Source organism: Pipistrellus hanaki (assembly GCF_964339955.1).
Source record: "Pipistrellus hanaki genome assembly, chromosome: 2".
NCBI lineage: Eukaryota > Metazoa > Chordata > Mammalia > Chiroptera > Vespertilionidae > Pipistrellus > Pipistrellus hanaki.
In genome coordinates, this window is record NC_140504.1 from 39,711,396 (window position 1) to 39,735,952 (window position 24,557).

A 24,557-nucleotide genomic window follows, 5' to 3' on the forward strand; every position below is an offset into this window, starting at 1 on the left:
GTGATGGCACTTGGCTTTTTATATATTAAGATCTATAGATGGGCACATAGGGTTGCTTCCATATCTTGGCTGTAGTAAATTATGCTGCTATGAACATGTGATGCACATATATTCGCATTGGTGGTTTTGTTTTCTTCAGATAAATACCCAGAGATTGAATTGCTGGATTATATTGTAGTTTCATTTTTAATTTTTTGAGGACACTCCATACTGTTTCCCGTAGTGGCCACACCCCCTTCCCTCTGGTCACTGCATTCTGTTGTCTTTGTCTATGAATTTTTGTTTGTTCTTCTTGTTTGTTCATTATTGCTTTCAGTTTTATATCCCACATGTGAGTGAAATCAGTTAAAGGAGTTTACACTTATAGAGCAAAAGGAAGGGCTAAAAGAAGGGGAGTGTTAGATGGGTCCCAACAGTTGAATCCTTAGAAAGGACTGTCCACTGAAGGGGAGTGATGACTGAGGGTTTTAAAGCCATAGGAAGCTCTTTGGATAGTTTAAATCAGAATTTGGATACATGCACAGACTGCAACTGAAATATATATACTAAGACAAGTTGTGATGGCTGGACAAAAGCAGGAAGCATATAAGAAAGAGATATACTGCCGGCAAAGTAAGAAACGGTAGGCCAAAAGCCAGGCCCCAATGAAATATTTTCTAATTGGAAAAATCTTATGCTTTATTTCTGAATGGACAATGGAGGGAGGGAACTTAGGACTCTTCGACAGATAAGAGAGGGTATTCTTTAATTTGTTGTAGAGCTGCCTACTCAGCTAGTCCAAAGCAGTGCATGATCTTCGTTCCCAAGTTTCTGCATTCTGTCTCTTTGTTAAGAGCTTCATTATCCTACAAGATTGTCAGGCTCAAGATCTGACATGTTTTTTTTTCTCCTTAGCTACATACCTTTTTTCCACGCATGTATATTTGACCTATCTCCTCTCTTTCTGCAGTGTCTTTTGCACCTCTTCCTCCTTCCCTTTTCATTATAACTGTCCTAGTTCAGGACCCTTTTTCTTTCCCGGACTCCTGCAGTTATGTGCATTTGGTCTACCTTCAATTTATTCCTTGTTATTTTATCTGATACCCTGCTGATAGGATAATTTTCCTAAGCACAGTACTGATCATGATCAGCTCTCCTGGTTGAACACCTTTTGTAGCTCCCCAGTTTTCTATGGAATAAATTCTAGATTTTTTTAGAATGACATTTGAGGCCTAATCTTTTATTTATATGTAATTTCTCCTTGCTCCGCGTGCATGCTTCTGCATTCTAATGAACACAGTTTCTCCAAACAGTCTCACATTTTACTGTGTTCCTGCTTTCACTCACATTGCTCTCTCTGACTGACTTGCACTTGCTCTTGGCTTTTCCCATTACAGGTTTCACATGGGCTTTAAGCTTAGTTTAAGGCTACTCTTCTAATTTCTTTTCAATTCCATGTCTAAGCACTTGAAATAATTTCCCCCACTGTGCTGCTGGAGTAATTTGTTCCTTTATAATAGTGCTGATAACACTGAGCCTTTTATTTAAAACTTGTTTATCTATCTCTCCTTGCTTTCTTGTTTATAATTCCCTTGAAGGCATCTACCATAGCTTCTTCCACATAGTAGGTAGTTAGGAGAGGAAAGCTCACTTAAAGCAGAGGAATGAGTATGATTTGATAACTGTGGTTGGTTATAAAAATCCCATTGTGCAAAACCATCTGTTCAAGGAACTGCTTACAGACAAGGAGAATCTATTCACTTCATTGGTTTGTGGGCTGGCCTACACTCTGAAATTATCTTTTAAACCCCAAAGCAACTCCTTTCTTCCTGGATCAGTGGGAAGATTTTTAGTAGGGTTACTTTAATGAAAATTAATTTTAGTAGGTTTCTCTTTTAAGACTTCAAGAGGGAAACATGATTAATATCTCCCTGCAGGTTACCTAACAATTCACTTCTGATCCAAGTTGTGCCTAGAAATATGCCAAAAATCACCAAAATGATCCCCTTCCAGAGTATGCAAACAGTTGTGCTCCTTCTCTAATTAGTATTAAATTCAATTGTTGCAAAATAATATTTTCAAGAGGCTCCTCCAACCCTTCACATTGTATATTTTTTGTGTCAAACCAGATGGTACATTGAATAAATGGCCTCTTTCGCTCATCAGGTTATGGTGGAGAACTCAGATTTTACTCCCTCACAAGTCGGGTGTCTCTTCACATTCCTTGCCCGGCAGCTTGCAAAGCCTGACAACACCTTGTTTGTGAACAGAACCCTCTTTGATCAGGTGAGTGTCTTCAACAATGAGAGCTAGAATTGTTTTTATTTTATTACTGTTCATAGAAGAGTTCACTGGATTACGTGGTCTCTAAATGTAATAGCCAATAGGATCAGTGTCTTAACAGAGAGAAGCCTGTGCTGGTTTCAGATTGGATCTAGTTTAGCTGTTGTTGGTTTTGTTAAATGATGTGCCTAGGTACTTTGACTTTGCCTAGTAAGCTGGTATCATGGGAGTATGATTTGTGGAGATTAGTTTATAGAGATTTTGTTCTCTCAATTATTCTTTTGCTCCAAATTTCTTTGTTGAAAAATTTTCCAATTTAAGATTTACCCAAGTCACTGGCAGAAAGACTATTATGTTGATCATCTGGGGGAGCTATTACTTTTGAAAAATCTGAATGTACCTACAAATAACTTGGACTCTGAAAGGTATTTTCTAAATAGCATCCCCATATCCACACATGAAAGTGAAAATACAGATAAAATAACAAGGAATAAATTGAAGGTAGACCAAATGCACATGACTGCAGCTAATAATGACTAGATTTGTTGAGTACTTCATAGTGCCAGGCTCTGTTCCAGTTTTATATGTGTTTATTAATTCAGTGGTCATAATAGTTCTGAATTTGATATAATTGTTATCCCGTTTTACAGATGAGCAAACTAAAGCCTGAAGAGGTTGAGGTATTCATCCAAGATCATACTTAACAAGAGTTATTATTAACAATAGGTGTTCTTATTAAGTGTTGATAAGGTTAGAATTCAAATTTAAGTGGCCTGACTCCAAAGTTCATGCTTTGCTTGGTCCATGGTATCAGGGATCTTAAAGTTAAGGTATATAGATGATGCTGCCTTCTAGTCATGATTCTAAACAGCATACCTGAACCTCCTGTGCCATGTACTAGGCCAGTCAGTTGGGAAGATACCATATACCTGTGGTATATTTTCTATGGTGCCGTGTGAATGAATTGGTGAGACAGAAAGGGTAGGTGCTGTGTTCATTGATAGTATGATAGCGTGCATGCTGGTATCCAATAAAAAAATTTTCTTTTATGTTTTCTTTGGCCAGGTCCTTGAATTCCTCTGCAGTCCTGATGATGACTCCCGGCACTCTGAAAGACAGCAGGTATGAACTACTAGAACTCGTTTGCTAAAGAGTAGGAAAGAAGTCTGGCTGGTGTGGTTCAGTGGTTGAGTGTTGATCTGTGAATCAGGTTCCATTCCCTGTCAGGACACATGCTTGGGGTTGTGGGCTCAATCCCAAATGTGGGGTATGCAGGAGGCAGTCAATGATTTTCTCTTTCATCATTGATCTCTCTCTCTCTCTCTCTCTCTCTCTCTCTCTCTCTCTCTCTCTCTCTCCCCTTCCCCTCTCTCCTTTTATCTCTCCCTTCATCTCTAAAATAAATAAAAATAAATTTTTTTAAAAAGAGTGGGAAATGGGAGGGGGGGAATGGTAAGATATGTACACAGATAATAATTTAATAAAAAAATAAAATAAAAAATAAATAAAAAATTAAAATAAAAAGAGTGGGAAAGAAAACAGTGTAAGCCCCCCAAAAAAACCCTTCTGTGCTAGACTTCACAAGGCTTAAGGGGGAAGTGACTTGTCCCAAACCCTAACATAGGCCAGATAGTGGCAACCAGAAAATAGTGTGGACAGTTGTTAGAAGTGCATGTGTATGGAACTTATATCACACCAAGTTTCTAGGCACTGGACCTGTCTTGCATTCAACATGACATCAAGGAGAATACTTCATCCTTCTCCTTGGATCTAATTTAGCTGCTGGTGTATGTATGTGTTTAACAATCTGGAACAGGGGTCTTCAAACTACGGCCCGCGGGCCACATGCAGCCCCCAGGGGAGTCTGATCCTGCCCGCCAGGTTTTTTGGGCAGTGAGCGCAGCCAAGGTGTTACAGTAGGAATTAGTAGTTCATATAGTCCGGCCCTCCAGCTCTCTGAGGGACCGTGATCTGGCCCCCACTTTAAAAAGTTTGAGGACCCCTGATCTGGAAGGTGTCTTCTAATCTCGGTTAATAGCATTCCCATTTAACTATGAAGTGCTCAATAAATGCATTGCAGCCACAGTTGGCACCTGTTGTATCCTGCTTTCCACCAGTGTTATTAATCTGATAACCATTCCTTGCTGCTATGGAAAGACTGCAGGTTACTGAGTGTGGGACACTCAGCTTTTGGAAGTGCCCACTAACCCCACTGCATTAGGGCTGGTTAGAAATGGTTTTTTGGAGACTAGAATCCATCTGTCCCTCCATTAATTGCTGTGACATGGTAACTGAGCCCTTCTTTCTATTTATGCCCCCCCTTTTTTGGTCCCTTCTAAGAATAGTATTCTTTAAAAGTTTACCCATCATAATTGTGATCACTAAGAAAGTCAATCTACTTAAAATTGGTTGCCAGACTTTTGTGAGCTAAGCTATAAAAATTAAGTATTTTGATAATTATGCTGATTTTTTATGGTAATAGTGCACAGCTGGGAGGTTTGAGACCCAGATAAAGAGCATGTGGTAGCAACAGTGAACCCCTGCACAGCTGTGGCTCAGTGACTGCTAACATTTTGGTTATCTCTTAAATTATATTGAATACAAATAGTAATGTGGTCTCTCATTTTGCCCCTATTTCTCTATTGGTAGAAAAAAAAAGGTCATATTATACATGTTATTTTGCTATATAAAATGATTAAAAAAAAAACCTTTTTATATAAATAACAATTAAATAGAAATAAAAATCTAATCTAAATGTAAAAGCCAAACGTTGGAAAGTAATGATCCTATAGTAATATTCTATTATTGGAAGTCCCCTTTGAGATTACTATTGATAGTTTCCTTTCCTACTCATTTTAGAAATATAGAAAATGGATAAAGTAAATTGCTCAAGGTCACAGCTAAGATTAGAACCCAGTTCCTTCCCTTCTTAGGCACTCTTTCCCTTGTACAGTTTGTTATATATCAAAATTTGTTTATGTGGCATTTGTTAGTATTTTCCAGTGGAATGCTGATAAAAGTTTAAAAACTTGCTCTTCAAATGTAGGTCTGATATGATATTGGTTGATATTTTCATTTACATGAATAAATAAGGGTAAGTCAATTGTGAAAGTGCAATATTGAAAGCATGTCAGAGTTCACTCATTCATCAGTGAAGTGACTTCTTTACTGAATCAGATAACAGTTTTTGAAATTAAAAAAAAGAATTCCTTAATTTTTGGATATTCATATTGTAATGACTACGACATTCACACTTTAACGTTTGATTGCCTTATTAGCATTATCTCCATCACTTTCGTAATCAAGGATTGGCAGTTTTCCTGCAAAGAGTCAAAGAGTATTTTAGGCTGTGGGCCACCTATAGTATATGTCACATATTCTTTGTTTGTTTTACAACCCCTTAAAATGTAAAAAGCCCTGATTTACAGAATTTGCCAGTTTCCATGGTGTCAGCACTCCCACCATTTCAGCCTACCAGCATGCTGTCACTCAGCCGAGAGTTGGAAAGAGATGCTAAGTACAACATTCTTATGTAATATTTCCCCGTACAGATTGTTACAGTAACTAACCTCGAGAGCATACATAGTAAAATGTAGTGAAATTAGAAAGTGGTGAGTTTTTAGTATGAATTATCTTTGTTTTTATTTTAATTTTTCTAACTGTAAAGTTACATAGCTTAATTTTTAACAATGTCTGTGTTTCACAACTGACTTACAAAATTCCTGAAAATTTAACACTCAATTCCAGTGGCTTGGTAGGACTGGCTCCAGCGTGGCATTATTAGGTTATTCCACACTGAGGCTTCCAGCAGATGGCGTTGACTCCATAGTTGTTCTAAGTAGCAGTACATTAAATCACTCAAAGTGGGTTAAATTCGGGTTCTGAAATGTAAAGTTTGGATAGGTTTTATTTATTTTATGTCCTCCCCCTCCCCCTTTTTTTTTTTTTTAACTTGTAAGTAATCAATTTCCTAAGTTAGTTTCTCAAATAGTTTCCTGGAGTTCTGAGAAGGATCATGTTACTCTGGATCTTGAACTTCAATATAAGAGAGAGCTTTCTCGCATTTGCCCTAACGACTAAGTAATGATTCTATTGTATTGAGAGGTTTATTTATAAATATTGAAGAATCTATGAGTATATCCCAGTCACCTTTGTTATTCACCTTCTTTGTTTGGCAAGATTATTTATAAGAACCCCAATGTTTTGTTGTTCTTGTTTTTAAACGCCACCACAGGATATGTTTTTATTGATTTTTTAGAGAAGGGAGGAGAGAGAGGAAAAATAAACATTGATTGTTGCTTCCCATACATGCCCCGACCAGTGATCGAACCCAAAACCTAGGCATGTACCCTGACTGGGAAAGGAACCTGAAACCTTTTGGCATATGGAAGATGCTCCAACCAACTGAGCCACCCAGCCAGGGCATGAACTCCAGTGTTTGTTTTTTATTGTGATAAAATATTAATATATATTATAAACTTTGAAATTTTAAATGTATAATTCGGGCATTAAGTATATTATTGTTGTGCCATCATCCAACTCCAAAGCTTTATCTTCCAAACTGAAAATGCCCATTATCTCCTCCCCCTGACAACCACCATTCTACTTTCTGTCTCTGTGAATTTGACTATTTAAGGTACCTCATGTAAGTGGAATCATACAGTACTGTTTGAGTATGTATTTGACTTATTTCACTTAATTTTTTGTTTTTATTGATTTCAGAAAGGAAGGGAAAGAGAAAGAGGGGTAGAAACATCAATGATGAGAGAGAATCATTGATAAGCTGCCTCCAGGGGATCGAGCCTACAACCTGGGCATGTGCCCTGACCAGGAATAGAACCTGTGACCTTCTGGTTCATAGATCGATGCTCAACCACTGAGCCATGCCATCAGGGCCACTTCATGTTTTTAAAGTTCATCTATGTTGTAGCATGTGTCATAAATTCATTTATTTTTTTAAGGCTAAATAATTTTCCATTATATGTATATACCACATCTTGCTTATCCATTCATCTATTTATGGGCATTTGGATTGTGCCCACCTTTTGGTTCTTGTGAATAATGCTACTGTGAAAAATACCAACGTTTCATTAGAAAAATAACATGTAAACATGAATTCAACCTGGACCATAAGACATAAAGAACTTTAAGAACTATAGGAAATAAAAACTCTAGATAAAAATTCACTTTTTAAAAAAATTCTTTATTGTTTAAAGTATTACATATACCTCCTTTTCCCCCCCATTGACCTCTTCCCAGCCACTCCCAGCCCCCAGCACATGCCCTCACCCCTATAGTGTCTGTGTCCATTGACTATGCTTATAGGCATGCATACAAGATAAAGTATATATGGATTCTTTTAGCTAAGTGGAGGATAACTGGGTATTCTAAAAAGGTTTTATTTGCAAACACTGTGGCATTCTTTCCATGCTTGAAAAATAGAGCCATTAATATTTTTATGAGACTAAAATACAATATGATCAACATTATAATGTAAGTCTAACCTGTTATATATGTGAAAGCCAAGCCAAAACATCAGTAAGTAATAAGACAGAAGAAATAATTATGTGTGTGGCTAAATGGACTCTTAAAAAAAAGCTAGTAAATAAAAGGAGATCCCTAAGTTTTTTGTTCATTCATTTTAAATGTTCAGGTTCTTTTAGAATTGCTGCAAGCTGGAGGCATAGTTCAGTTTGAAGAGAGTCGTCTCATCCGTATGGCAGAAAAAGCAGAGTTGTAAGTTGTTTTGAAGTCATATAATTAGTCAATACAACTATTAAATTACATTTCTGTAACTTGAAGCCTGGTTTATTGATGCATTGTCATATTTTTAAGTTAAGAAAAATTATGCAAATAACAAAAAAAATCCTAAGCATGAAAGTTTGTGCCTTTTAAATCTAAAGTTTAGTAAAATTTGCAGAAATCAACAGGGAGTAAATTAGAAGTATCTGTACATTTTTTAGTATAAAAATGAAATAACAGTCTTATGATTTATTATTTTAGTTATTTATTTTTTTACTTACAATATGCATAATATTTTATAGATTTTAACAGCTGTTTATATATTATAAATATTTCAGAATTTAATGTAGCAAATAAGATGCAATATATTAGATCTACTATTTATTCAGTTTTTAATATTTCATTTGACATTTAATTCTGTACAAACTTCATATAATTAATTGATATCTAATATATTAACTATTTTTGTGACATATGCTATTTTAATATTTATTTTGTACCTACTTTTAAAATTTCTTGTAAACATAGTGTTCAGCAGTATATTAAACCTATATTTAGAAGAATGGCAGATATTAATTTCCTTATATTAGGGTGGGGAACATTTTGTCTGCAAGAGCCATTTCGATATTTCTAACATCATCCATGGGCCGTACAAAATTATCAGCTTAAAAAATTAGCCTGCTATATTTGGTCAAAGACCAAATGTCTTGACTTTTGTCTTGGCAGGCCAGACCAAATGATTCTTCTGTTTCATAAAAGGCCCGAGGGGGCCAAACGTTCCCCACCCCTGTCTTAGATGCTATAACTTCATTTAGCCGGAGAAGTAACACTGTGTTTATTTTTCTAATACTAATTTCTGTGCTGAGAAAACTTTTTGAAACAATAATAACTACCTGTCTGTTTGGTACATTGAACTTTGTCCTTTTATATTCTAGCTATCAAATATGTGAGTTTATGTATGAACGAGAACACCAATATGACAAGATTATCGATTGCTACTTACGTGACCCACTAAGAGAGGTGAGTTAAGAGATTGCTTACCCTTTTCCATACCATTTCCACACAGTTCCCCAAGGAGCAGAAATAGCTATTCAGTAAGTATAACTATTCAGTAGAAATATTTGGACATGTTTGCTGATTCAGGGTTTCATTTATTCAAAATGTTTTTATTGAGTGCCTGATATTAGGCAAATATACATTGATAATTAAAAAGTTACAGTTCTTACAGTTTTAAAACTTATAGTTTAGTGATGGAGACTGACTTTAGAAGATGATGGGGAACTGACGTAAATACGACAGCCAGGGAAGGAATCTCAGAGGAAGCGACATATAAACTGACTTTGAAATTTGAGAAGAAGCCAGTCAAGCAAAGAGCCAACAGAAAAGTGTTCTAGATAAGGAACCGTATATGTAAAGATCTGGAGGTGGGGAAAATTTTTTACATATTCAAGCAACTGAATAAAGATCATATAAATGAAGAAAAGATCAATGTAAATGGACCCTAATACACAAGAACAAGAGTGGTTTGAGATGAAATTGGGAATGTGGACAGGGACGGCCAAAGACGAAAGTATGATATTCCCTCATTAGGTTAATGAAATTGAGAACAAAATTAATTGAAACAGATTTGCAACTTTTAAGACTTTACACTATGCCGAAACCGGTTTGGCTTAGTGGATAGAGCGTCGGCCTGCGGACTGAAAGGCCCCGGGTTCGATTCCGGTCAAGGGCATGTTGCGGGCACATCCCCAGTCAGGGGTGGGCAAGAGGCAGCTGGTCGATGTTTCTCTTTCATCGACGTTTCTAACTCTCTATCCCTCTCAATTCCTCTCTGTGTAAAATCAATAAAAAATATATTTAAAAAAAAAAGACTTTACACTAAACTAAACTTGAAACAATTGCTCTTTCTCTTTAGTGTCAGTTTTCCATCAGTTAACTATCTCCAAATAATAGATATTTAGCAAGACTGGTATAGATAGTAAATAGTGAGTAAATATTCTTGGAGTGATGAATACATGAATGAATTATATTGTCTTATGCTCCTTAGGAAGAAGTCTTTAACTACATTCACAATATCTTATCCATTCCTGGCCACAGTGCAGAAGAGAAGCAGTCTGTATGGCAGAAAGCAATGGATCACATTGAGGTGCTAATTCAACAGACTTTTGAAACTTCCCCATTTGTATGGAAATCTCCCAAATTAAGTTTATGCTAACTAAGCAATGGCAGGTGTCATGTTATTAAGTTGATTTACTTGCAGATTTGTATCTTTTTCATATAATTTATTCCACATCATATTTGTATTTATAAAGCCTGTCATATTCAATTTATTGTATCACTAGAGGCCCAGTGCATGAAATTCGTGCATGAAGTGGGGGAGGGTCCCCTCAGCCCAGCCTGCACCATCTCCAATCCAGGACCTCTTGGGGGATGTCCAACTGCTGGTTTAGGCCTGATCCCAAGGAAATTCCTCTCACAATTCTAGACTGCTGGTTCCTGACTGTTCACCTGCCTGCCTGCCTGTCTGCCTGATCACCCCTCACTGCCCTCCCTGCCGGCCTGGTTGCCTCATGCAGCCTGCTGCTCAGTCATTTGGTTGTCCCTCACTGCCCCCCCCTGCCGGCCTGGTGGCCCCACACATCCTGCTGTTCAGTTGTTTGGTCATCCCTCACTGTCCCCCCCTGCCGGCATGGTGGCCCCACACATCCTGCTGTTCAGTTGTTTGGTCATCCCTCACTGCCTGCGCTCACCCTCCCCCCTGCCAGCCTGGTCACCCCACACAGCCTGCTGTTTGGTCATTTGGTCGTCCCTCACTAACCCGCCTGCCGAACTGGTCGCCCATGCAACCTTTTCAGTTGTCCATCCAGTTATTTAGGTCGTGATGGCCCCTGGCTTTTATATATTTGGATGACTTCTGAAAATAACCCATGTTCAATCAGCTGGTTGGCAAACTGGACTATTAGTGGGTTTTTATAATGTTCTTAATACAATTCTGAGAGTATTCCTGGTCTTATTCTCTAATACACCATGGGAGCCATTGCACTCAATCACCCAATGGAATTTTAAAAACATTACTATCGATATAATGAGTTTTTCTCTCTGATATATTTCCCTTCCTATGTAACAGAATGTTTTTTATTTTGTTTATGCATGCTTTCCCCCCCCACAATATTGCAGGTGCTGGCATTGAAACAAAAAGTTCTTTTTAAAGCACATGCCTTTAGATCCCTAAATGGAGAGACTAATAATGTGTGATGAACATGTGATCGGAATGCATTCTGAAAAAGGGCTCACAAATCACTCCTCACTTTAGTGTCTATAGGCTCATAACATACCATATACCTTAGGAACCACCAGAGCTAGCAGGTTTGTTGAAATGTATTCTTTTTTATGAGTCACTAATTGCTGGAAAAAAGTAGTAACAAAAGATGCTGAGGTAATCCTAGTTTGGAAAATAACATTTCTATTTACAAAGTGTCTTTCTTCCTCCTTATAGCAAGGAGCAGGTGATGCGGTAACTTCTGGTGATAGGTTTAGAGATGGAGTGAAAGATATGATTATTCAACTTAATTAAAATTTTTTATACAGGTGAAAAATGATAAGAAAAGATGAGAACTGAAACTCCAAGGAAACATTGCATGTGATATGAATACTTTGTTCCCATCCTGATGGTTATAAAGTTTAGAAAGATCAGGAATGTGAACACATCTTATGTTGAACATCTGGTGAAAAAGAGATACAGTCAGTCATCAGATGTGTGGTCTGAAGTAATTTCCACACTTTCATCTATAGGATTGAGAACATATATATGTTATTTTATGTTACGATATTCCTGCTAACAACAAGATGAATATACTTGATGAAAGAATCCAAGAAAACCTTCTCCTACTTTGAGTTATATCTTTTTCCTTTAATCATTTTGTATTCTTTTCCCTTTCATCATCCCCTTTAAGTCTCTGTATTTACATTATGGCTCATTCTTTATTTCACTTAATCTGCATTAAGCAGTGGTTCGAGCACATGGACTCCAGACATCCAAAAATGAAGCTATGTCTCTCTGCATAATGTGAAATATGATGCATTAATCAAAGAGCAAACAAATTACTCAGCAGAAAACTCAGTCTGGAGAAGCAAGAAGTATTGTTGCTGCACAACAATTATTTCTGCTGACTTTTTCCAACATCTGCACTTTTTTTTTTTCACCTTGAACTTTTTAATATCTCTTAAGACCACAATTACAAATATATTTTTAAATTAAAAATATGTTTGTTGAAGGACTTCCTTAGCTTCAGTAATATAAATAAAATCAACATTAAATATGTGGGTGTAAATGTCCTCATAATAAAGTTTTCTGGCAGTATATAAAATTATAAATTAGTGGTTTTTAACACTGCTGAGGTTATAAATCTCTTTTGAGAATCTAGTAAAATATTTGTATTTGTGCATGTGCACAATGCGTAAATTTGTTTACAATTTCAGGGATATGCAGACACCCTAAAATCCATTTTTAGATCAGGTCTGTGGGTTCCAGGTAAAAAAATATTTAGTTTATTTTTACAATATGAATAGAACATATTTCATTATATTAAAAAAAATTTATATATAAAAAGCATACAGGAAAGTACATAAAACCAATGTACAGATTAATAAAAAAATTAAAAAGCTAAATATCTGAGGTCTAGATCAAGAAATAGACTTATATTCAGTACCCCAGACTTTCTGTGTAGACTTCCTGTATATCCTTTCTTGATTACAAGCCCTGCCTCCCATTATCCTGTATTTTTTCCTGATATATTGTTACTGTATATGCCTACATCCCTAAAAGTTTATATTTTTGTTTTGCCTTTTTCTGAACTTTACATAAATGAAGTTATATATTGTATTTCCTTTTTTCTCTCTCAATATTTTGAGAAGTTTGTACATTTTGTTATCCTTAGCTATGGTTCATTTGTATTGTTATATAGTATTTTAATTTGCAAGTATATCATAGTTTGTCCATTCTACTGTTAGTGGATGTTCCATTTATAGTCATCATTCTATATGCATCTGAGCACAGCCACATGCATTTCTCTAGCTCAGTGATTGTTAGTTTGATCCCCAGACAGCAGTATAGCATCAACTGAAAACAATAGAAATGCAGTTTTTGTCTTCACCTCAGACCTACTGAATCAGAAGCTCTGGGAGTGGGGCCCCACAATATGTTTTAATAAACCCTCCTCGTGCTTTTGAGACATGTTAACATCTGATAATCTCTGCTGTAGGGTCTATAATTGCCAGCTAATTGGAATAAGTGTTTTTACCATTAACTCTATATCCTTGCTAGACTTTAATTCACAAATCTAGTGAGTGTGTAATGATATTTTGTTATGGTTTAAACTTACATATTTTTAGTTACTGAGATTGATAGACTTTTCATTTAAATATCCTTTCTGTAATGTGCCTGTTCAAATCTGGCCCAATTTTCTCTTTAAATATCTCCTGTACTTATTATTTGTAGGAGTTCTTTATGTATCCTGCGTGGTAGTGTTTTTTCATAACACATGTTGTGAATATCTTCTCCCACTCTTTGGCTTTTTCTTAAGATTGTTTTTAAGAAAAGTTATTTTTTTTTAAGTCAATTAATTTTTTCCTTCTATACTGAATGATAAGTTCTTTATATTTTTGTCTAAAAGTTTCTTTAATCTGTTTTTCCCTTCCATCTTTAAATCTTAGGTTCACCTGAAAGCAGTTTTTGTATATGGTGTGAGGTGGGGGTCCAATTAATTTTTTAAAATATGGGTGCCAATTTTTCTAACAGTTATTTTAAAGGTTGCCTTTCCCTATTGCTCAGTAGTGCTGCTTTGTCATAAGCATATCAAGGATCTATATGGTTGGTCTGTTTTTCTGGGCCCTCTTCTGTCTCATTGATCTATTTTCTGTCTCTACATCAGGACCTCACAAGTATCCTATATAATAAAAGGCTAATATGCAAATCTACCAAACGGCAGAACAGCTGGTCGCTATGATGTGCACTGACCACCAGCGGGCAGACACTTATGCAGGAGCTTCCCCCTGGTGGTTAGAAACTGGGCTCACTCAGCCAGAAACTGGGCTCACAGCTGGGGTCCACAGCAGCGGTGGTAGGTGGTAGGAGCCTCTCCCGCCTCTATGGCAGCGCTAAGAATGTCCGACTGCCACCTAAGATGTCAGTCAGACATCCCCCAAGAGGGCGCAGGCTGGGCTGAGGGACCCCCTGAGTGCACGAATTTCATGCATTGGGTCTCTAGTTTTAAATATTGTTGCTTTATAATAAATCTTGATATCTTTAAAAGAGTATTGGTTATTCTTAATCTTTTATACTTCCAAATACATCTTGGAATCAGCTTGTCAAATTCTACCAATTTTTTTTTTTAATTTTATGATTCTGACTGTGATTGCAATGAATCTGTCAATCACTTTGAATGTAATTTACATCTTTATGACATTGTATCTTTCAATCTATGACTAACTATATGGTGTGACCCTTTATTCAACATTTTTATAATTTTCTTTGTAGATATTTTCAAACCTTTTTTAGACTGTCACAAGTTTATATTTTAGCATAATCATGCCATTAATATTTTTCATTTCAAAGGATTTTTATGGAAGTCTATTTCTAGTATATTAATAGTTTTGTCATAAAAAACTTTGATCACCTTTTCTCCCTTACCAATTTTGTGGTAAATATTATTGATATTAAACTAGCCTTAAATTCTGTGGATAAATACAACTTAATCCTGATATATTATCCTTTTATATATTGTTGATTTTTGTTTTTACTTAGAATGTCTCAATGTTCATGATTAAGATCTATAATTTTTCTTTCCTTTCTTACATTGTTTTATTGGGTTTGGTGATTAAAATGTTGCTAGTCTCATACAATGAGCTGAAGAAGTTTCCTTTTTTCTTTTCTCTGTAAGAGATTAATTAATGTTGGAATTTTTCTTCCTTAAATGGTTATTAGAAGTTATAGGTGAATCCATTTGAGTCTGGAGCTTTCCATATGGAAAGATATTTTATTATTCACTGCAAGTTTTCTGTTAAGTCAATTTATTGAGTTATATTTTTCTAGAAATTTATCCATTTTGTCTAAATTTTCAAATTATTGACATAAAAGTTTTTTTTTATCTTTGTAATGTCTATTGATCAGTAGTAATATCCCCTTTTTCATGTGTGATATTGATTAGTTGTGCTCTATTTTGAGATATATAAAACTAGTATAAGCTATACTTATCTTAATATTATTTTTAATATTATTATTATTAATCTACAAATACTATCACAGAATTATTAGATATGTCATTAATATCACAGTCACACTAACTTGTATACTTTTTATTCAACAATATACTATGTGATGTAAAGTTGGTCTTCGCAGTTAGCCATGTAATATGCAATTGTAAGGGTAGAATAGTAGGTCACAGAAACCAAGTGAAAGGAGAGTTCTAAGAAGAAAATGAGAGCCAGTGTCTAGGATAGTTTAGGGAGAGGGCATATTGGCGGTCTTAGATTTGACAGAAATAGGTTTTATTAACAGTGGTTACTTAACAGCGGCCTCACTTAGTCTGTTTTAAAACTATGACCTTAAGTTGATTTCTTAAGACACTTAGAATTTCAAAACCTATCAGGCAATCAGGATACAGTTTTAATATTCTTAGCCAGAGAAATTGCAACTATATCTTTTTTTTCCCATTTCTTCAAATTATTACTTTATGCTCAAGGATGAAATTCATAGACAAGGAATTTGGGGAGCTTTTGTTCATTTTGTTCATTCTGCAGATTCATGGCCTAAATCCAGAGTTTAGTGCTTTCATTTTCTAAGAATTCTGAATTACCTTGTATATCATAATCTGATTTTTCTTTACACGGCATGTTTTTCATTTTGCTCATTTACAATGTGCCTTTAAATTAGGGCCTTACATCAAGGTCTCCTGAAATGCAATAAAGAAGCTCATGAGAACACTGAGGCAGGTGATCATGTTTCAAATCTATGGAAATCCTATTTAAATTAACGTTAAGATTTAGCAAAAGGATTTTGTCTTTTTCTTTCACTCTAGGAACTTGTGTCCTTGAAGCCTTGTAAAGCTGCAGAGCTGGTTGCTACTCACTTTTCTGAACAGATTGAAACAGTTCTTAATAAACTTCAGGTAAATATTGCAAATATATATGGGGAAGAAACATCCAGTGGAGAGACAATTGTTGACTATGTACCAAAGAACTTTTGATTTTAGGAATTTGTTCAGTTAATTGTTGTCATTTAATAATAGTTTCTACGCATTTGTTGAGGCTTAAAACCCATGAGGAAATAAAGTCCTGGCAGACACCATATATAATCAATTTTATATTATAGAAAGGGGGTTTTAATGTTGAATGTCAAAGACCTTGGAAATGGGAACTGGAATTGGAAAGGGAAATGAGTTAAAAGATTATTGAAGAATTGAGATCTATTCACTTTTCTCCTGCCAGATCCTGAGGCCAAGTCTGTCTCCAGCTCCTACCCCCACTATGCTGCTTGGCACAAAATATCGCCCCATAAACACTGTGGAACATTTCCTTTAGGGAAATGAAGTATTTCTTTTATTGCAGAACTTTACTGATTATGTAGGAGAATCCCACACAGGTTTTATTAAGTACTTTTACTTTTGATGATAAGAATTATGCCTCTGACCTATTATTTCGGAATTCTTGAAATGATAAGTAAGCCAGAATATTAAGTTATAACCAGAAAGAAAGTTTTGTAAAATAAAACAAGTTGATGGGCCAGGGAAAAGATAAAAATCAAAGATGGATAAACATATTAAAAATGTCATATTCTATATTACATTAATCCATTTCAGTTTTGAGAGTACCCTGTTTTTTATAGGTGAAGTTTGAATGTGTTGAAAAGGTAAAGAAAAAAAGAAAAAGTGAACCATAAATTTTTGCTTAGCTTTCCTTAGAACTTAGAAACATTTATATTCATATAATATTATAAGGTTCATCTCATTTCATTCTTACCTCTTCCCTGTGTGGAAGGCAGAGGAGATATTGCTGTTCTTTTTTTAAATAAGTAAACTGAATAGCTAAGAGAGCCAGTGACTTACACAAAGTCAAGTGGCTCTTAAGTAGAAGAAACAGAGCCCTGATTTCATGGCATCTTAATTGCTAAAATGTTGCAGTTTGCCGTCTCTATTGCAGTTGCTTATATTGGGGAGTTCATGAGCTTGCAGGTGGTGGTTGTCATTTGGGCCGTGGTCACAAGAAGGACCATGTGAGACAATGAAGCCAGCAGTACAGCCAGAATTCACTATCAGCAGAGCAGTTAGAGCATCCTCGTCCTGGAACTGCACTGGGGTTTGTCTCAGAAAAGGGCTTTTTTTTGTTTTGTTTTGGTTTTCTTTCTTGGGTTGATTTTTTTTTTTCCAATAACAAGGTATTTGTGTTTCTTTTTTCTTTCTTCTTATTGTTTAAAGTATTACATATAGTAGTACATGTATCTCCTTTCCCCCCCCCCCCATTGACCTTCCCCCAGCCTTTTGCACTCAAAATGGAGTATGTGACAGTGATTAGAATTACTGAGAGGAAATGATCTCCAAATGATTCTTTAGAATTTCTTAGATCTATGCAGAGGGCTTAATGGAAATAATCATAGGCATGTGTGCATTTTAAAGGGGTATTCTAAATTCATTCTTTACCCTGGCATAGTTTGAAGAATTTGTTTTAATATATTTTTTATTGTTTTTCTACTCAGAACCAGGTTTTGCTTTTCAAATTTTTGAGGAGTCTTCTTGACCCAAGGTATGTTTATAACTTTAATTTTTTATAATATGTAGATTAAAATAAATAAGAAAATAAGTTGAAGCTAACAAACTGGTTCATTGTAACCAAATAGTACACTTAGCCCTTGATTTTTTAATGTTCATGTTTGTCAGAATCACTTAAGAAGCTTAAAAAATATATAGTTACCTGGGCCCAAGCCCGCAGAAAAACAGTGGGTGGGGATATTTTTGATGTACACCTAGGGTTAAGCTTCACTGGTTTAAGTGTAATATTCCAGGATGAAACAGCTTTCATCTCAGATAAGTAAACTTTTAAGTTGCATTATAATGTACATTAGCCATTGAAAACAGTCATTTACTTAAGTGATCCTGATATCAATTTCAGTTATTCTAGTATTCTGTGCTATTTTTAAATAGCAAAGTACCAGGATGTGGGATTGTAACAATTGTTTTGAAATCTCAATCATTTAAACTTTAAGACTGTTGCCGAAACCAGTTTGGCTCAGTGGATAGAGCCTCAGCCTGCGGACTGAAAGGTCCCAGGTTTGATTCCAGTCAAGGGCATGTACCTTGGTTGCGGGTACATCCCCAGTAGGGGGTGTGCAAGAGGCAGCTGGTCGATGTCTCTCTTTCATCGATGTTTCTAACTCTCTATTCCTCTCTCCTTCCTCTTTGTAAAAAAATCAATAAAAATATATTTAAAAAAAAAAAAAAAAGACTGTCACATTTTAATTAGAGTCATACTGATGTGCATATGCAGATATTTAGAAAAGCAATCTGACTACATTTTTCTCCTGCACTCCAGTTTAAGACCTTTTCAAACTGTTTTAATTATAATCCTTTTCTCAGAATATTACTGAAACTAGTTTTTTTGAAAAATGTTTTATTAATCATTTGTATTTCTCTGATAGTCAGTTTGGGCCCTGGTCTACTCCTAGAATTAACTGAGGGAGAAACTGTAGAATTGGAGTTGGGGGATAGGAGGGAAGAAAGAGAGCTATAAGGAGGATGGGAGAGCTCTGGGAGGAGACTGAGAGAAGGAGACAGAGGACAGGGCTAGCTGGATGAGGAAGGCGGCACTCTGCCCCAATTCCCAGCCCCTTCTCTGGGGTCTGAGCACCTCTTTCCCATGGCAAAATTCCTTCTGTTCCCTCTCTCGTGTGTCCTCCAGTTTCAAATATATCCTCTTAGGATTTGACTTGTCCTCTCGTAAGATCATTTATTTTAATCAAGTTATTTTTCCCCAACCATCCTACCTGGAGATGCTCAAGCTGGAAAGATAAGGGAAGGCTCAGTTTTGAACTTGGCCTTTTCTCATGTGAAACAAGAGTATAGAATCCAATGGTGACCAAATCCTTCTTTTAAAAACAACAACAATATTAGGTAATATAAATATATAGCCATTTGCCCTGATATTGCAGTCACTCCTTAACTTAAATTTCACAGTAATAAACATGGCACATCACAAGAGTTTCAGAGGTCTTCCATGAAAAGCCTTGCTTAGTTATTACCTACCCTAGATTTGAAAGATGTTAGGTAAGACCCTTTATGAGTACTGTGAAAGTTGTTTGTTCACTAGCAAACCACAAATAATTTTACATTCATTTACTCAATATGTTTTATGTCCCTGAATTAGCCCTAACCCAAGATAATTACTCTAAATAACTTGTCACACTTTCTTCCTTCTTGTCATATTAATTTGGCTATAAGGATCTCTCTTATAGGTAAGGATCTCCTCTTACCTATAATACTTCAGAGAGAAGCAGGGAACCCACAACCCTTTGTCTTCCCTCTCCCCCAAAAGCAAAATGACCCGCAATGTCCTCACTTTTGACAGCAGCGCAGTTGCCAGCTTTACTTTAGCCTACTAGAAATTAAGAGCTGGCAAAGATTCTTCCCTTGATCAAACTTTACTCAGTCCTCTGAGCCTTTTCATCTCTGTCCTTGTGGAGTCTAGTTTTAGCAAGAATCCCCCACCCTGGATATCTGATTACCCAAAATATTTGTCTAAATTCTTCCTTCCTTCCCCCGCATGTAAAATCTGATCACCCTTGGCCTGCCTTCAGCAAGAATTCTATTAAGTCAGTCTAGCAAATAATTACCCCCCATTCGTAGTAATTTTTCATCCCCTGACCACCTCCTCATCCTCTAACCCATCCCAGCTATAAATACCACTTGTCCTTGTTGTATTTGGAATGAGCCTTGGTTCTCCTGTACTGTCAAAACCCACTTGTAATAGTCCCTATCCTATTATGATAGTCCAAATAAAGCCTGTTTTAACAAGTATCATGAGTAATTTTTTCTTTAATAGAGCCTTGAATTAATAAGACTGATACTTTAGCTTCACCTTTAAAAAGGGCTCAATTTTATATTGATCCATTTCCAGGAGGTCAAAGACAATCGTTCTGCTTTGGAGCATCCCAATCCAGAATTCATCATATTTTATCCTCTTACTTTATGTCTTATATTGGAAGCATAATGGCCCAAATTCATTTGTAAATTGGATGTTTGGCATTTCAATATAATGATTTTTATATAAAGAGCATATTTAATTATAGTATCTTAGATTAACCCATAAAAGCCCGTTTAACCCACAGTGTAAATATATAATAACTAGTGGCCCTGCGCACGAATCCATGTGCGAGTAGCTGCCACTTGCCTCAGCTGGCCGCCTGGCCCACCACCGCTGATAGCTCGCTGCCCTGCCCTCCTGTAGCTCTCCACCACTAGTAGCTCCCAGTCATTATGTCACAGCATAGCAACCATTTGCCTATTACCTCGTTATTATATAGGATAGTGAGGAGAGGAACAAATCTTTTCCTTCTTCCCATTTAGGTTCTTGGTTGTACTTCTGTAACAAAAGACAGATTAAGAAGAGAAAGACATATGAAATTATTTACTATAAGTTTAATATGACACGGAAGCCTTCATAAGGAAATGAAGACCTGAAGAAATAGTTAAATCAGAATGTTTTTTGCTAGGTTTGATGAAGAATAGAAAGTCATAGAAAAGTGTGATGAGCTGAGGATAGTATACTGGGAGAAACTGAGAAAGGCCTGTTGTTTGGATTCTTCTGTGTCCCTCCATCCTCATAAGGATGCTCCTTTCCTTCACCTACAGGGAGAGCACCTCTCACCTGAAAGCTTTATGATATGCTCTGTGATTTCCCATCCCATTTTAGCTTTCTAAGGGAGGTCAGAGAATCCCTTCTGCACCCATCATTTCTCAAGTTTCTTTAGTTTAAAATATGTAGTATGCCAGGGTACCATATTTTGGGGTAGCATGTCCTAAACCCTGTCACTAATAAGATACCAATACTGGATTGAGGAGAGGATCAAGGTTAGGAAGGCTGAGTGCAGAGTGAGTAAGGAGTAGCTTCCTGAACTAGCCTTAGACAAAGTTTTGGTTGTAGAAAGTTTGTCTTTGGTGTCCTTGGAACTCTGCCTTCTCCACTCTGCTCCCTTCTTTCCAGGGGTGCAGAGTACACACTTCTTCTCTCCACTTTATAAGCGCAATCAGATATAGAGTATTGTTCCTAGGTAGATTTTTTAAACCCAAAATTACTTCCTTTCATGATACCCCAATCAAAACTTGATTTACTTTGTCACTTTCTATATTATGTGACACTTTTACAGTGAGAATATGCAAGTAAAATATGAATACAATGAAGCATACACACTGATGAAAAAATACCTTTCCAATACCCATGACTTTCAGGGTAAGGAGAAAGCAGACAGTGTGGCCTAGTTTACATTAAGCTCTGAATGACTGATTTCCCATCCCATTTTAGTTTTTTAAAATGGATATGCTTGTTGACTAACCTGAAGTAAAGGATTAGAATCTTGTTAGGTACTGGGAAAACTGAAGTGGGAAACTAGGGGAGTGTGGAAAAAGATATATAGTGTTGGCATAAGAGCTTCCAAACCTGTGTTAGCGTAGATAGCTAGATATTAATAAAGGAAGGCAGCAAAGGGAATAAGACATTATTAAACCTAATAAACTAGGGAGCAAAGGCTTGCTTCCCAGGGAAGTTATAGCTTCGTGTACTCCCCAGAGAACCACTGGTCCATTCCCCACAGATCACAGAGATGGGATAGAACAGTAAAGGGGGCGGGGGGAGGGGAGTGGGGAGAGGGGAATAAGCTCTTGTACAGTAAGGGCCTAAATGGTGACCATAGAGGCCTATCTGTCTAGCCTGGGAAAAGGAAATTTATGGGTTAGGAGGTGGACCTAGCACAAGCCCAGGAAAGCTTGGGAAGTTGACTAGTTATTTTGAAAAAGCACCTTCCCAAACCCAAGGTAACATAATCCAAGCTAATAAAGAGTTCCAGCTCGCTCGCTCTCTCCCCTCTCTCTCTCTCTCTCTCTCTCTCTCTCTCTCTCTCTCTCTCTCTCTCTCTCTCTCTCTCCCCCTTCCTCCCTCTCTCTCTCTCTCAGCTTTAATAAAGGGCAGAATCTCTGGACACTGGCCCTATTTCTGGGGGGCAAGATAGGAATTTTTCCTTAGCAGTATGGACAAAAATGGGGATACTGAGAATCCAGGGGCACTCCTTTGATTTTGCATTTCACACTACCAATAAATCTTACCATGCCACAATTTCCCATACATGGGTCCCTGGAATGTTTTTCTTCAGATCCTGTGAAAGAACACGATTTCCACTGGCAAGACCTGTAGATAATTTTATAAGAGCCCAAACTAACAACTGTTGCCATGAAGTAAGATCTCAGATGCTTCAATGAATGACAGATTTGTACTTCTTTTTATACATTTGAAGAAAGAAAAAGAAAAAAAGAAAGAAAGAAAAAAAAAAGGAGCATTCAGTAAGGAAGATTACATGAAGGAAGGAAATGGGAAAAATTGCTATGATTGGATTACAGGGCAGTTAACAAGATTATGTGCTCCCTTGAGGGTGATTATGCTTCCCCTGAAGGTGACATTCCGGCATTTCAAAGGTGTGTTAACCTAGATGCTTATTGAACAATGGACAGGGTTTGCTGAAAGCAAAGGTAAACCTTTTCGTAAAGAAGTTATAGGCCAGGGATGTGACTACCCACCATGTCGGGCCCAGGAACTTATGATCAAATCACCCTGTGAGGTTACTTTTGGGCTCCTGGACTTGTCAGATGTGTTACAGAAGCTCTATTTCATTCACAATAGGAACATCAGGAGTAAGTAGACTGGGCCCCGCCTAGCTATTTTCCCTGGCCGACAGCTTCAGGCCGTTTTTGCCTTTCATTTTTCCCTTTTTGTTCTTAAGCAATAGAATTTATTTTAAACATCCAGGTTTATCCTCCCCATGAAGCTCCTATAGGAGCATTCTGGAAAGTAAAGAAAATGTAAGAAAACAGTTATTTTGAGATCGGGATTGCTTATATGTCATATCAGAATATTACTTTTTTGTTGTTCTTGCCCTCAAAACCTGAGTTAATAGGATCATAATTCTTGTGTTATATAGTTATGCATATTTGATTTAACATTTGTCTGAACACACTGAGTTGTATATGAGGGGATAGCTTTTTGTCAAAAGCAGTTTTAGAGGAACAAACTAGTTAAATTTTTATGTGTATTTCAATTTTCTTTATTCAATTTATTTAAGTTATCTTTGCCATGTAAATAATGACCTCAGTAGAAATAATTGACCTACAAAGATATTGGTGGCATCTGTATGTAGAAAGATTAGTTTATGGTAGAGAGGAGAGATAGGATTAATCCTCCAGAAACAAATTATTTGCCTGAATTGAGGCCAGATTTGGGAGAGGAAGAATTTGCATCTTCTAATTCCCTGCCCAGGAACCTATGATCACATCACCCTGTGACAGGGACTGCTGCTACATGTCATTCCTCTTTTCTCCTCCCCCTACACACACACTCCCTCTGTGTTCCTGCTGGCCAAGAATTCTCACAGTTCTGATACATTTACATTTACATTTGCAGGTCGGTCTTTTGTGCAGCAGAGATGCTTGAAGGATAATATGAAAGGACACTTATGGTTTTTATGAGGCTATAAGTGTCATAAGAAATAAGGAAAATGTGCAAATATATTTATATTCACAGTATTTTCCTCAGTATGATTTTCTTGGTAATGTCAACTTAGCCTTTGTTAACAATGTCCCAGAGGCCTCTGAAATATACATTATAATTTTTTCATAGTAAAATACATATAAAATGTCAGATTATATTTTTAAATCTTTAGTCAAAGTAAAAATTGAGCATTGCTAAGAGAATGAGTGTCTTTGCCAAGGAGCAAAACATAGATTATGGAAATGATTATACATTAGATTTAAGTTGAATCCGTTAGTGTTTCTATGTATAATTTTGGAGGTATATTTTAAGATACTGACACTGTTGAAATAGCATATTTGAAAGTTTAAAATTGGAACATTATATATGTTAATAAACTTTGACATATGAAATCTACTTTATGAATGCCTATCAACTTGGCCAGGCTTACCACTGGAGACTGTCTTTCGTTAATATTTTGCCAACCGCTCAAATTCAACTTTTTAAATTCGAATACATCATAATCTCCTAATCTCCAGACTTAATACATAGATTGATAGGTAGGTAGGTAGGTAGGTAGGAAGGTAGATAGAAATAGATAGATAGATAGATAGATAGATAGATAGATAGATAGATATAACTTTCATGCATTAATTTAATTTCTTTATTCAATAATTCTTTATCATGAGATTATTTGCTATGTACTGTGTGAGAGTTTGAAATGGCTAAAAATTATACTCACTTTAAAATCCAAACCTGTTTTTTATTTTTCCTTT

At 36.3% G+C, this 24,557-nt stretch overlaps 1 protein-coding gene across 1 annotated transcript in view; it reads left to right on the plus strand.

Moving 5' to 3' along the window:
• Positions 1-24,557, plus strand: part of VPS8 (VPS8 subunit of CORVET complex) — a 235,378-nt gene that overhangs the window by 125,516 nt on the left and 85,305 nt on the right. Inside the window, exons 29-35 of the mRNA XM_084872527.1 lie at positions 2,146-2,265; positions 3,328-3,384; positions 7,916-7,998; positions 8,940-9,024; positions 10,052-10,150; positions 16,080-16,169; positions 17,753-17,799. Coding sequence (XP_084728653.1) covers positions 2,146-2,265; positions 3,328-3,384; positions 7,916-7,998; positions 8,940-9,024; positions 10,052-10,150; positions 16,080-16,169; positions 17,753-17,799 — 581 coding nt within the window. The remainder of the gene's footprint in view (positions 1-2,145; positions 2,266-3,327; positions 3,385-7,915; positions 7,999-8,939; positions 9,025-10,051; positions 10,151-16,079; positions 16,170-17,752; positions 17,800-24,557) is intronic.